General features: G+C 29.6%; 1 protein-coding gene across 4 annotated transcripts in view; it reads right to left on the bottom strand.

The window, feature by feature from the left end:
- LOC134710421 (disheveled-associated activator of morphogenesis 1-A-like) overlaps positions 1-14,693 on the bottom strand; it is a 42,315-nt gene that overhangs the window by 5,706 nt on the left and 21,916 nt on the right. For all 4 annotated transcript variants that reach the window (XM_063570776.1, XM_063570775.1, XM_063570778.1 and 1 more), the window contains exons 7-24: positions 14,300-14,497; positions 13,517-13,627; positions 12,786-12,889; positions 11,751-11,817; positions 11,171-11,288; positions 10,442-10,577; positions 9,422-9,548; positions 8,689-8,799; positions 7,962-8,130; positions 7,040-7,152; positions 5,568-5,612; positions 4,508-4,750; positions 3,818-3,924; positions 3,341-3,429; positions 2,499-2,713; positions 1,694-1,755; positions 1,157-1,217; positions 78-209 (exon numbers count right to left, since the gene is read on the bottom strand). In XM_063570776.1, the coding sequence (XP_063426846.1) occupies positions 78-209; positions 1,157-1,217; positions 1,694-1,755; positions 2,499-2,713; positions 3,341-3,429; positions 3,818-3,924; positions 4,508-4,750; positions 5,568-5,612; positions 7,040-7,152; positions 7,962-8,130; positions 8,689-8,799; positions 9,422-9,548; positions 10,442-10,577; positions 11,171-11,288; positions 11,751-11,817; positions 12,786-12,889; positions 13,517-13,627; positions 14,300-14,497 (2,208 nt within the window). The remainder of the gene's footprint in view (positions 1-77; positions 210-1,156; positions 1,218-1,693; positions 1,756-2,498; positions 2,714-3,340; positions 3,430-3,817; positions 3,925-4,507; positions 4,751-5,567; positions 5,613-7,039; positions 7,153-7,961; positions 8,131-8,688; positions 8,800-9,421; positions 9,549-10,441; positions 10,578-11,170; positions 11,289-11,750; positions 11,818-12,785; positions 12,890-13,516; positions 13,628-14,299; positions 14,498-14,693) is intronic.

Here is a 14,693-nt window from a genome sequence, read left to right as displayed (position 1 = left end):
ATGATAAACAAGATGTACTGACACTTATTTCACTCTACATACTACAAGTTAAAAGATATATTAATTTTTTATAATACCTTATTTATCATTTCTATATAGGCTTCCTCTATTTCTGATACGTTATAAGATGCCACAGCTACAAAATCCGTCATCACACTGACAAATCTCACTTTACCATGCATGGACTGCTTCTCAAACAATACTATCTCCTAAAAAGATAAATATTTGTTCTCTTACATGTGACTGACAAGTAAGTGACACTACAACCCTATACCTAGGTTTTCTGAAAAAAAGTACATGTACAAAAAGCACTTTCAAAGATTTTTGGCTTCAAGAACCATAGATAACAAGACTGCATGTGCTGTAAGCTAAGCATGACCAACTCATTAGTCAAAGTATATAAAACAAGCAGAAGGTGTCTAACTTATATGAAAAGCCCTTACAAGTTACATGTCATCACTGTTTTGCTGCAGACCATAGAGATCTATTATATTCAATAGTACGGATCAATGTGTGAAAATGACAGTAAGGTCATTCAAAATATTGAAAAATCTTATGTATTTTTTTAAAGTCAAACAGAAAGCAACTGTCTTTCAAAAAGTGTACACATGTTACAACTCATCGTGGTTATGAAGCATACATATCATTCTGTTCAGTAGCACCCTAAGATGAATGGACAGAAAGTGAAGGTAAATGCTGGAGTATTAAATAACTTTAATACTGTTTATTCAGAGTGTAATTAAATGATTTTTTTGCACCTATTTCAACTTCCCAATCTGCATACTGATGCGATTTTCAAGTATCAGTATATGTAACAATCATGAAATTTTTAGGTTGAGTTTAAGATGATTTCACTTTTAAGGATAGTATGACATTTTTTGTGACTGAATCTATATGTTTCATGCCTTCTTTCCTCATGCCTGAACATTATACATTACTGTGGCAACAAGTCACTTTCTTTCTTACAAATATTATGCTAGTGCATAGTCCTAAATATGTAAACTCATTGCTAGATATTTTGTTATCTGATTTGTTTACTCAATTGCCCCATATAAAGTATACTCTCTTGGCATTATGTATTATATATAATCTATTTTCCACCTTGTATTTTGGCAATAAATTCAGGTTGATCATTGCTTATAAAAATAATGCATACCTTTTCTATCTCTGAAAGACCTGACCTCAAAACAACTATTTCTTTGTCCAACTCTCCCATGCTGAAAAATAAGATATTACATACAAAATAAACATTTTTGGTTAAGACACTTTTCTTGTTGTTTTTTTTTCGTTTCCTTTTTCTAAAACTATGTTCGTGTGCTATTTAATTGACATACACTCCACATCATCTTTTTTCCCATTTTTCAATACTTTGTACAGTTTCTGTGATTGGTCTAAATTCTGAAGATTTTTCATCAATCAAACATGATCTAGATGGGAAATCATGGTCTATTCATTGTTTGAAATATGGGCATTGGATGAGTTTTTCTGCAAGTACTTTTTGCGTATTTTTTCATTTTATCTATTTTTCTGAATTGTATCGATCTGATGAATCATGACCTTTTCAACTGAGTTTTATCTGTTTGTTCTAATTTATAATGATGATCTCTGAATAAATTACAATTTTTTACTAATTCCCTAAGCTTTTTCACTGGCTTTATTTAAATAGCAAACTTGAAAATATAGTCTGACTTACTTGACTTTTGAAGCCACCTTTACATCTGGCAACTCACTTTCTAGTGGCATGATCTTGGGGAACTGAAATAAAATCAATAAAAAAAAATTACTGAGGTTTTCTTTGAAGAAGAAGTTTGCTTTGGATGTGGAAATCACTGTGACGGTGTAATCCATACTTGATTTTCAAAATGACAAATACCCAAGTCCACTATGCGATTGAGTAAGTTATGGACATCCTCAGCTTATTGGAATATATTAAAGTTTTATTATCACAAAATGTTTTAATAAGGCATTATATGGGACAAAATAGTTTTGTCAAAAATATATATCTATATGAATTAGTAAAATATAGCTCTGCTTTCCATGATTATATTATTACTTATACAAAAACATACCAAAAACTGATGCCACTTCATATTAAAATGGATAATGTCATTCCAAATATATGAGATTTTGATGTACAAACCATATGACATGCCATATTAGAATTTCATAATTCTTAGTAAATTATCAGCTTTGAGGGTTAATATGGGGGTCTTTATTTCTGTATTCATTAAATTTTAGGCCATTTTCTCTATGTAATTTAGTATTTTTATATATATTTTTATATATATTTTTTATGGGATTTTTTTTTTTTTTTATATTTTAGCACCTCATTATTCTTTTTTCTCCTTTTTTAAGACAACTCTGTTGGATCAACCTGATCAAGACCTTAACTATAAAACTTAAGCTCACAATATCTTACTTGGTAATTATTACTAATATGAATGTTTTTTCTTAATAATTTTTTTACTTTTGCTTTATAATTTATAAATAATTCTCACCCTTTTCTCCAGTACGTCCACCAGATAATGTAGCAGTGTAACATTTCTATCCATACTTGATTTAGTGTCTAACATGTTGTTTAGACTGTTCAGTTTAAAACCTTTGGCGTTTCCTCTCTGTCCTCTGTTCATAAAGTTACCTAGGGCTAAGATTATCTCTAGGAGTTGTCGTAACTTTGTACTTTTCATCATTGTGTTTGATGAATCTATCACAGCTAAAAATAAAATGTATTGTGAAAGATGAAAATTTCTGGATATATCAAAACTCACACTGAATCAAACCTTTGTTTAGAAAGACTGAAAACAGTTTTTCTAGTCTGTTAGACAATGCCTCATTAATAAGATATTTGAAAATCTCTTAATTTTAACAGATTTATACATTACTTGACTGGTTAATTATATAAACAGTGGAGAAATTTTGTATTAGAGTTGATGCAGCGATGGAATCTATATAAGGTTTTGTGCTAAATTTTCTTAGAAATAGAGTAAAATGTTACAAAACTGGCAACAGCAGGACATTGAACATTAATAATGCTTGAATTTTGTCTCAACTTAAACTGAATCAACTCTTGTTAAGAAAATTTTGTATGGTTTTGCTATATATAACTGACCTAAAACAAAATTCTCTTCCCTGTCACCTGAGAATCCAGCAAAAGTAAATAATATGCTTACTTTTGTCTTAAATTCACAAATTTGTTCAGGTATACAATTTTTAAAATGTTTTTCATCAGTTCTAAATAAAAATGATAAAAAATATTTCATTTTTTCTTGCACACCATCAGGTATTCCTACCTTCGTAACCAAACATTTCTCTTTCCTCATGAAGAAATATAAATACTTACCATTTATCTTTGGTCTGATATCACCTAATCGCTCTGGGAACTTTTTCTTGAAATAAAGGGCTTTTAAAATAGCTTCATAATGGAAAACTCTGGAAAAAATACACCTCATGTATTATAGATTACCATACAGAAAAACCCCAGAACTTCATTTATGTCTTTAAAAATTTAAACTCTAAATGATAAATATAGGAAATAAAAAGGATTCAAATTATTTAAAACATTTTATTTGATCAATTTTAGTTGTTACTTTTTACTAGTATTTTTTTTTGTGTTCAACTTAGATTATCTTTGCCAACAAATATGCATTTGGATGAATATTTGTAATTTTCTTCATGATTTTATTCAGTGATTTTGGATAGTCAGTCAAGAAAATACACTAAATTAGTTGGCAATTAAAGAGTATTGATTGCATAAAACAAAATGTGAGTTCATGGCAGTCACAAAATAAATATGTTTGTTAATCCATGACACACTTACTGGCTGGCTTCAAACAAGAATCTGTCTGCTCTTGCCATATTATCTACTTCCTGTGAATGCTCATTTAATGTTTGGATTTCTTCTGCAGTTGGCACAAATTTTAATAACTAAAAAAAAAAACAATACAAAGAGTTGAAAGAAAGAATACACAAATCTATATATGTCTTTATAATATTTGTGTCTGCTTGATGTTTACCATGTCAATCATATTCATATACAACAATGATTCAACAATACAGTAGGTTGAAGATTTCAGACAGTTTCAAGAGTAATTCTGTAAGGTAAAGTTGTTTTTGCTATGTTTTTTTTTTCATAGAATCTATGGTTCTTTGTGCTTTAAATTCTTTGTGTTTTAAAATAACGTAAGTTGTCTCTAAAAAAATATTGATTTAAGTAAAACATTAATATATTTCCTATCTCTTTTTTTTAAGAGGTCAATTAAAAAATCATTGTGACCAGGCCTATTTTATACAATACTTTAATCGAACAGTCAAGTCAAGTTAAGTTCAGATCCAGTGATTCATTCGAAAAACTACATATATCAAAACCAGCGTAATAATTGCAATGAGAAATCATTTCACATCTGCTCTGGCAGTAGAGTCAAGATTTGCAGTTATATCAGAATTATGCAAGAGGCAGGTAAAAAAGCAATAACTCTTATGATAATCACTGTTTTATGTTTGAGTTTACCTGTTCTAACATGTCCTTAGGTAAATCCTCTCTACTGTCCATGTCTGTCACAGCCTTTATTACTTCCTCGTTGCTTAGTTTCAGTTTAGATAACAATATTGTACAGTTTTGAGCACGACGTCCATCAATCAAAGCTAACTCTTTGTGTTTACTAGTCCTACTAGATTGTTCTTCACCTTCTATCTTTTTTTGATAGGCAGAAAATGTCTTTTCAAAATCATTTAAATCTAGTTTTGGATACACCTAAAAACAAACCAGACAAATCATTGCATTAAAATACCAGCAGAATATGAGCAAAAAAGTTTAAAACTGTTTAAGAGCTGATCTCAGAGAAAACCATGCAAAATTTGAAAAATTGTCCAGAAGCAACTATTGAGATTTGTTTTTTTGTGTTGTTTGTTGGAATGTCAAATGACTCAGCATCACTTTGAAAGTGTTTCAAATTATACCTGTTTGTGCTATTTTTAGTAACACATGTTTCTATTTTTAGCAAATGGGAAATCCGAAAATCTTTGAAATTTCATCGAAATCGCAAAATTTTTGAACTTAGAAAAAATATTATTTTGACATTATATAATGATATATTCAATGATAGAATCACAAAATGTATGTTACAGATTAATAAAAACTCATTGTTTTGTCTGTTGTGTGAAAATTGGAACTTTGCCAATATTTGGAAGTTGTGTCAGTTTAGAGAAGTGCATACAAGAGGTGTTTTCTGAGACTCGTTTCTGTCAAAGTAACGCTTTAAATATTAATATTTTTGGCTAGAAGGGGTCATTATATGATAAATTATTGATGCTTAATAGCTTTTGCTGGTGATTTGATTTGATTTGATAGGCTGTATTTTGTACAGTTTAAGTTTCAGTCATAATGTAAGGTCAAGATATGAAAAATCAAATCATCAAAGGGTTCAGCTATGTTAGAAAGATTACTCTATTATTTTTAATCATTAAACTAACATGAAACTTATTTATTCAAGTTACAAAATGTATCTGTGTAGATTGGAATGAACCAAAATAGTGATACACAATTATTTTCTGTTTGAATAAATTTTTACCTTTTCATGTTGTAAACGATTCCAAACTGTCCCAGAAACAACCATCTGAAATAAAAATTTCTTTTTAAAAAACCAGGAAAACATTTTTACATTTTTTTATATCACCATGTATCCATGAGAAGAAAATTAAAAATAGATCTAGGATAAAGTTTTATCCCCCACATCATGACACACAGGGATAATGACTTAGGACATTTTTTTATACTGCTGAAAATATCTCATTATCATTTTCCATCTCTTCCATAACACATGTGTTTCAATAATAGTATGTATCAGTGATACAGTATCACATGTATTAATGCTATGCATCAGAGATTTTGTATTCCAAAGACACTGTAAAATTTAACAATATATTTGAAAAATGTAAAAAAATATATTTACAGCTTATTTTTATCTTCAAAACTTTGTCAATGGTGGTTTCTTTAAAATTATAAAAATAAGATTTGTCCTTGACAAAACCTTTCACGTTTAAATTTTTTCATAAGTCCGTTTCACCCAGCAAATGAGCAAATATGGTAAATAATTTTTGCCATACCTTACGCAGACTAAATAAATGCCACAACCTTCATCACCCTTCATGAAACAGGTCAGTTCAACATTTTATTAACGTAATAGGTATATAGACATTTGACATCAGCTTAAATCAACCTAGCTCAGGACAGAACAGCTGACCAAAGTATCTTCAATTTACCTTTGATCTTGATACAATATAAATTATACTGACCTGCTGTTAGAAAATATGCATTGAAGGGGCACTAGCTACGATATATATAAAAAAATAAAGTATGATTTTTTTTTAGATCAATCATTAATCAAATTGGAATAATGAAATAATAATTTGTTTTTAGCAATCAATTTCCTTTAATTTTGTTGAAATAAGCGATTAAACATAATTTTTGACTGATTCACTTGCAAGTGAAAACGTCATCATCATTCTTACCGGTATTCATGTGAACTTCAAGTTAACCCCTAGCTAGAGATTGACAACGCATGCATTGTACGTGTACTGGTTATTTAAAGAAAAAGAATGTCAACAATGAAAGTGAAACTACGGTAAATCATTTGATTACTAATTCGATGCACATAAAATCATTCTTATATGGTTAAAAACAATGAGAAACATCTATTTTTAATCTATAAAATAAAATCAAACAGACCTATAAAAATGCAATTGCACGTGTTGGTTTAATCTATTCGTATCTTTATTTTTGTTTACATCGCTTATATGGTCATCTGAGGTCAAATCGATAGTTAATTAGATGGCGTCTGGACTAAAATACACACGAAACGAACCTATATATTATCTACCCCATGCTCTGTAAACTGTTTATTTTAGACTTTTGATAGTTTGGATAAATGTTTTACATTGTTATAAACCAAATATGAGAATTTGAGTCAAATCGGTTACAATGAATTTGACAGCTAGTGCCCCTTTAAGCAACTTCACAATAAATATCTTATCTACAACTTACATCTGGAAGTTTGTCCCAGTTTAATGACTTCATTGGTTTTTTAGGTTTAGGATGATTACTGGATTGACCCCTTCCTGACATCATCCCTGGAGCTGGCGGTGGAGGGGGTGCACCTGTAAACAGCAAATTTAATATTCTAAATACCAATATATCAAATTTATTTAGTATTGGCTGTACATTTTTGTTATTGATAAAGACTTGTTATGAAACATTACAATGTAAAAGTGCTAACTATAGTATTCTGTGTGTGGATTCCTTTATTTTTGTGGGTTCTAATTTTCAATATATTTTGAACTAGTGTTTTGTTGTGCACACTATTTATACAAAAATAGCCAATGAATGATAATGAAATACAGCACTTACAGATAAAAGCTGCATTTATCAGAACTTTTCAAAATTTATTTTACTTTCCAAATCATTCAAAACTTGTCTTGAAAGCAGACAATGAAGAACACACCTGTGATATATCCACCAAAGAAGACTGTAATGCAGACCTTTAGATATTTAATCTTTATAATTATGTTATGTAGTCTGGTTCAGATCTAACTGAATGCACTTACACCTACTTTTATTCATATGTATTGCACAATAAATAGTATATCATAAAGTTGTAATCACACCCGTAAATTAAATGGTGTTGTCAGTTATTTTAGATTTATGAGTTTGACTGTCCCTTTGGTATCTTTCGTCCCTCTTTTAAATAAACTTTAAATATATGAACAACAAATTTTAAAAGTCACATCCTCTAAAGAAACTGTTATGATGGAATACAGAAAATACAAGCTTGTTCCTTCATATTAAATCAATTCCCAATAACCAAATTGTGCATCCAAACCATAAAACTCCTTGAATTAGTGCCAATAGTGGTAATAGCAATTGATTGAGATTTTGTTTAGGATACCAAATTTGGCATGATCTTTACCTGGTGCTGGGGGTGGTGGTGGAGCCATAGGGGGTGGGGGTGCTGGAGCTAATGATTTGTAGTATGCGTCTGCAGCTGAAGTTGAGATTCCTACTTTAGCATCATCAGGTATACTACAAGAGTTGATGACCATGTCTGATAATCTACTGTCTGTAGGTTTGGCAGCTAACTGTAAAATACAAAATACAAAAACATAGATATGTTCCTGTAATGTCACTAAACAATTACATGTACTGCAGTAATGTAACACAGGGAAATTTTCAATCATGTTTTTGATATCAATGGTTTTCCACAGTCACTAAAACTATCTCCTTTAAGAAAAGTGACCAAAAGGAAATTGTACAAATGTGAACATAATAGTATAAAAATAGCTTAATTTATTCTCTGGTGGAGAGTTGTTTCGTTTGGCAGTTATACCACCTCTTCTTATTTGTACATAAAGTTCAGCTAGCAGACATGAGGATAGATCAGTGTTGTTGTGTTCTTGTATGTTATTCAGGCATATCAATTCAATAGGAGGAACAATTTTCATGTATCATCAGTAAAACTGTAGTCTTTTGAGTCAATATTTCAAGGTAAGAATTCTTTTTATTAGTTAATTCAAGCAAACTGGGGGAAAAAACAAAATTTCTATATTGGTCTATATTAATGGTATACATATTATTCAAACTACTCAGCTGTGCTTTGTCAACTGCTATGAGATTCAATCTGACAGAGTTTTACATACCTGGGCTTTGAGCATTTCAATTTCCATATTGAGTTTATCTATAACTTGTTTTAAATCTGTTTGACTATCAAGTTTTGCCACCATTCTTGTTACTGTAGCTGCTAACTCAGCCTAATCAATAGAAACCAATATCTTTTAATGTGACAAGTATTGCCATTCTAAATCATACAAACACAATTTATATTATAGCATGAATCTTACTAGATAAAAACATGTTTCAAATAAAAAAAACTTGTGTTTTCTTTCAAGATTACATGACTATTGATCTCTCAGAATCTTCAGCTTCAATTACTTATATAAATAAGTAGAGATTTATTTCTTAACAACAGTTCCATCCTTATAAATCTTAACAAAAAGGATGATGTGATCTATAATGCTAAGCAAAATTCAGGTATAAGCTAAATTAATTCATTCAAGGTACTATTAATAACAGCACAACAGGATCATAGAAAAATAAATGGAACGTGTTCATGGGACACAGATGATGCCCCCACTTGCATATTACATTATAAAGGGACACAACTCAAGAACGATAAAAGTGACATTACCCCAAATCATGCTTGATCTGAGTTTTTTTTAGTAATACGCAATGTGTATAAGATTCATAACATTTGATTGAGGCAAACTTATGTTACAGAAAGGAAACAAAACTGAAAGACCAACAAAGGTAAAATTTTGAGCCAGGGACACTAAAAAACTTTATTAAATTTTCTTAATCTAAATGTAATCTAACCTTTTCTTCATTTTTAATTTCACATTCATGGTCTTTCTTTGCCAGTTTACTTTCCATTTCTTCATTCTGTTTAGACAGATCTTTTAATTTCTGTTGTAAACTATTAAGGTCTGTCTCACTGGTCATTCTACAAAGTCAACAGTTAGAATATAAGAGGCAAAAGAGAATTTTGAAAAGAGAAATTGACACAAAATTCAACCACAGGAAAGGATTTTTGGCTGAATTTTGTATTTGGCAAAACCTTTCAGAAATTGGAATACCAATTCCTTTTAACTTTTTTCTTAATTTGGCCTTTTAAACCTGTTTTAATTTGAGCACCAATTAAGAGTCTTTAAAGAGTCTAACATTGCCTATGTGAAATTTTAAAATTGTTTGCACATACATTGAACAACAAATATATGTGACGTATAAAATTTTCTGACGTCAGACACCTGAATCAATGAATGTGTTTGTAGATAAATGTTTTTGTGTTCTGTTAAATTGTTCCTTTTAAAATTGTTACAAGATGATGACTGCTGTACCCATATTTTGACTATTTTATTTATTGTGTCTGTTTACTTCATGCATCATTGTAAATATAACAGAATTTGATGAGACTGTCATCAAAGTGAAAAAGTTAGCGCTATAAAACCAGGTTTAATCCACCATTTTCTACATTAGAAAATGCCTGTACCAAGTCAGAAATATGACAGTTCTTGTCCATTCATTTTTGATGTGTTTTGTTATTTGATTTTGCAATTTGATTAGGGACTTTCTGAATTGATTTTCCTCTAAGTTCAGTATTTTTGTGATTGAACTTTTTTTTAATAGAAAAACACTAGTTTATTTATCCTTTTAACAATAATTAACAAAATTCATTCATTGAAGTCAATGAAACTTTTTTTTCATGAGATTAGCTGGTCTTTACCAAGTTGTTCAAAAACCTCCAGAAACCCCTACTGAAAGAAGTATAAAATTAGCATAGATTTTTTCATTCATCTGCAAGAAGCTGTTTAAAATAAAAATATCTATATGACTCACTGTCTAACAATATTTTTGACATTCATTTCTACTGTTCCCACATCTGGATCCTTGCCATTCTTCTGTTGTAGCACTACTTGTTGCACAATCTGGTCAATCACTTTCCATAATCCAACTATGTTCATATCATTGCCAACTACAAAACAAGTCAATAAAAAAAGTATGATTTTTTTTCTCTTCCTTGTTAAAAAAAGAAAAAATAGTATAAAGTCCAATAGCTCTCATGAAATTTTGAATTTAGTATCTTACACACTCTTTTTTTAATGAATGTATCAACTAATCATTGGTTACTTTAATAAATGAAAAGTAAATTAGCCCATACTTATCATTCCAGTAAAGTTCCTTGCCAAATTTTTAATTATGATTTTTTTTTAAAGCGCCTGATTATCCTCCACGTTTTTCCTGTATATGACCCAACATGGTAAAAAGACATCCATGGTAAAAATTATTTCTGCCTAAAACTAAATCATCTGATAAGTCTATTATCCTTTTTAACCCTCTGTTCCTTTTATTTCCTTTGCTTTTGACTGATTATTGCAGAAGATACAGAAATATGCAAGCTAGATTTGAACTTCTTTATTGTTTAATACATTCAAAAATCCTTTTTCATAAGATATGAGAGTTATAGATATGTGAAGTTTCATTTTTAAATCAAATTCATCGTAGCTAATGTTATTTTTTTTTTGCTATTGAAAAATCAAGGTGTATAATAAATTAATTAACACCTACATGGAAGTAGAATAAGATGCTGCATTATAGACATAAAATTTTGATAAGCACTACTCATGGTTAACTTCTTCCGCAGTACATCAAACATACTGTAAGCACTCTTTGTATCTACATGGACCTGAAATAATAAAACAAATTTCAAAGGTAATGTCTTATATAAATCAAACAAGTTTGAGAACTGTCTATCTTTTATATTTTAAAAACCTAAGAATGACGAGTATAATTACACTGTTAAATCCTTCCTTCTAGTATACTTACTTTTTATATTCTATAAGAGGACTAAAATATTTAGTAATAAGTTCTTTTTCTGAAAAGACATACTTGGTCAGTGCACAAAACAGAAAGAAGAATAGAGACTTGCCAGATCTGGTGTCCACTCTTTGTTTACAATAATCTGAAATCTATTTTAATCCTATTGAGTAGATTTATGCTGTCAAATATTGATATATTGTAAATTCAGAAATTATTGTGATATTGAGAAAAAATCCTGTTCAATTCATATTGTGAGTTTAAATTATTGTGATTATAACCCTGTTGCATTTTTCAGAATTTACAATATAGCCATGCTTAAATGACTTACATTTTCAAATCTTGAGCATAACTGCTTTTCATCAGCATTTCTCATCATTTCAAAGTAGTCTAAATGTCTGAAATAACATAACAAAACTTAAATGTAAATATTGTCATAATCATTTTATGAAATATAATATAATGTCTAAATAAAAACACATTTCCTCCAGCAAAGTAAATTGATTCAAGAACAAAAGTTTTTAGTTGCACTATTGAATGAGTACTTCAATGTGTTTTAATGAATAACATTTGAAGTTTTTTATAAATCTTTGAAATTCCTTTGCTGAAGTTTTATTTTACTTTTTATATGACTTTTTTCTAAGATATATAGCATTTAAAAAAAAACAATTTAAAAGGATTTTTTCTTTTCTATTTCTTATAATTTGTGTTGATAAATGATTTTAAAATACATATTTTTCTATCCTTTTGAGAATCTGGAGAGGCTTATAAATCTTCTGTCGCCTCTGTTCAATTCATTAAAAGCTTGTCTATGCTCAAATGTACAGATATAGATAAAAGTCATGAGACACTGATCTATTATTGAAAAAATATGTAAACCTCTAGATGTTTTTTTCATCATGCAATTTATTGCATTTTTAATTTGCTGCCTCATTTTGCATCCTATCTCTTCTAATTGATACATTCTCAACAAGACAGACAGAAATCAATTCCAAGGTATGTGTCCTTTGATATCTAATATTGTAACAAAAATTTGTAGTGAATCCAGTTATTGCAATGATCCGTGTTTATTTCAAGGGGATCTCATTGGGGGGTTCTGATTCCGGATCCTGCTTACTGTTATGTCATATTCCAGTATCCCGCTTACACTATGTACATAAGCAATTCTCATTTTTTTTGTAATTTCCCGTGTCCCGCTAGACTTCATTTCCTGTTTTCACGACACAATAATTTGACTTTCACCTGTCACGCTTGCAAAAAATTGGGAATCCATCGTCACGCTTAGACCCCAATAAGACCCACTTTCAAGTTTCTTTAAAAAAATCTCTATCCTGAATTGGTATTTAGAAATGATAAAGAAACCTACCTATCTAAAGTAGCATTTCCATGGTTTCTTAGTTTATCTATAACAGGCTGTATACCAAGCATAAGAAACTCATATCGAAGATGAAGACGAAATTCTAAACTTTCCTGTAAAATAGATAAAACAATATATTTTGTTGAAATAAAAAATAAAGTAATTCAAGCAATAATGATCTGTATTTAAGGTTCTTTTTATAAAGTAAATCCTTTGTTGCTTTTTGATAATGCAGTATTGAACAAGATTTATTTCCTTTGTGGTATACTTGCTTTAACAGAGAAAAACAAAATAAAAATTATATGGTTTATTCTTAAGACTGTTTCAAATTTATATATATAGAAAGGATAAGAGACACTAAAATAAGTTGATTGTGGGCACTTGCATTTTCTTTTAAAAAAAATTGTAAGAATTATAATTATAAGTTAATTGAACACTTTATAATATAGAGGGTTGGGTCTATATAAAATGCCATGCATCCCCCAATGAACCATAATAGAGACTACCGTGAGAAAAGGATAACAATTTTACATGTTCCCTATGCTTAACTGTAAACAGGTGTATCCATAATGACCAAACTATAGTTGTCATCAATCAGATCCAATTCCTACATGTAAATTAAATTTTGACAAGAATAAAAAGTAAACATGATTGATTGAAAATATTCATGAGAATATCCTGGTTATAGTCACATCAGAAAACAGCTGTTAGCTTTTACTAAGATTTAATGAGATTTGTACCTGCCCAGGACCATATTTGAGAGCAGCATTTATGAAAGACATTATGGCTGTCTTTAGATTCACTTCCTCTCTGTATCTTCCTGTACTTCTCTCAAGGTCAAATATCAAACTCTGTTCAAATAAAACAACATTTTTAATAAATAAAAAAAATATAATGTTTCTAATTTAATGTAACTAAACATTGACAGTGACCTATAGTTGTTAATTCTTTGTCATTTGGTCTCTTGTGGGGAGTTGTCTCATTGGCAATCATACCATATCTTCCTTTTTTATGTTGAAACTATAATGTCTATCTACATACTTTTATATGTTATAAATCAATGTAAAAGATGAATCACTTCATGAAACCTAAACACCCAAATACTGTCAAATGCTGCTGTAACATCTACACCCTTATTACAAGATTTTTCAGCAAGGGATTGTAAAGTAATTACGTTTTTCTTCTCCTTTTCAAGACTGTCAGTTTATCTGAACAGTTTTACTTTAATATGTATACATATTTGTACTATTATGACTGTCACATTTGTTTTTTAAAGAGAGGTCTATTTTAGTTCTTATAGAAAATTGTATAAAACTTTTTTTTTAAATTCTAAGAATTAATTTTAACAAGAAAATGACAAACATTTACTTGATTTCAAACCCATTTAATTTACTTATGTTTTTAGTCCTATCATATTTATCCAATTCTTGTTCTTTATGATAAAGTGGTGTATCAAATATCTGCTTTCTGCTATAAAGCTATAATACTCAAGGAGTGCATGCTTCATTTGAAAGGACTGTTACCTGAAATCTGGTTCTTTCTGCAGCATATTTCTGGTAATGTAGCATTGCCTCTAGAACCTTTTTATGACCACCAGGAACCAAACACATTGCACCAAGAATTTCATACAAAGCTGTCTTTGTTTTAATGTTTTCTGTTGATAAACTTTGAGCGATGATGTTGACACTATCAGGAAAAGCAAATACATGAGCCCTTCCTTGCTACAATACAGGAATATAAATAGACAATAGTTTTATATCAATTTATATAAAGAAAGATAAACAGAATATTGGCATGCCTAGGTCTACTCATCATTTTAAAAATGACTTTCAGAAGTAAGTTGTAAATATTCTTACTGGTTGTATGAACGATGGATGATCAGTATTTTTATAAATAAGCCTGTCTATATGGATATAG

The sequence above is a fragment of the Mytilus trossulus genome, chromosome 3 (assembly GCF_036588685.1).
Source record: "Mytilus trossulus isolate FHL-02 chromosome 3, PNRI_Mtr1.1.1.hap1, whole genome shotgun sequence".
Classification (NCBI taxonomy): Eukaryota; Metazoa; Mollusca; class Bivalvia; order Mytilida; family Mytilidae; genus Mytilus; species Mytilus trossulus.
The sequence above is the reverse complement of the archived record's forward strand: the minus strand, read 5'-3'. Positions and strand labels throughout refer to the sequence as shown.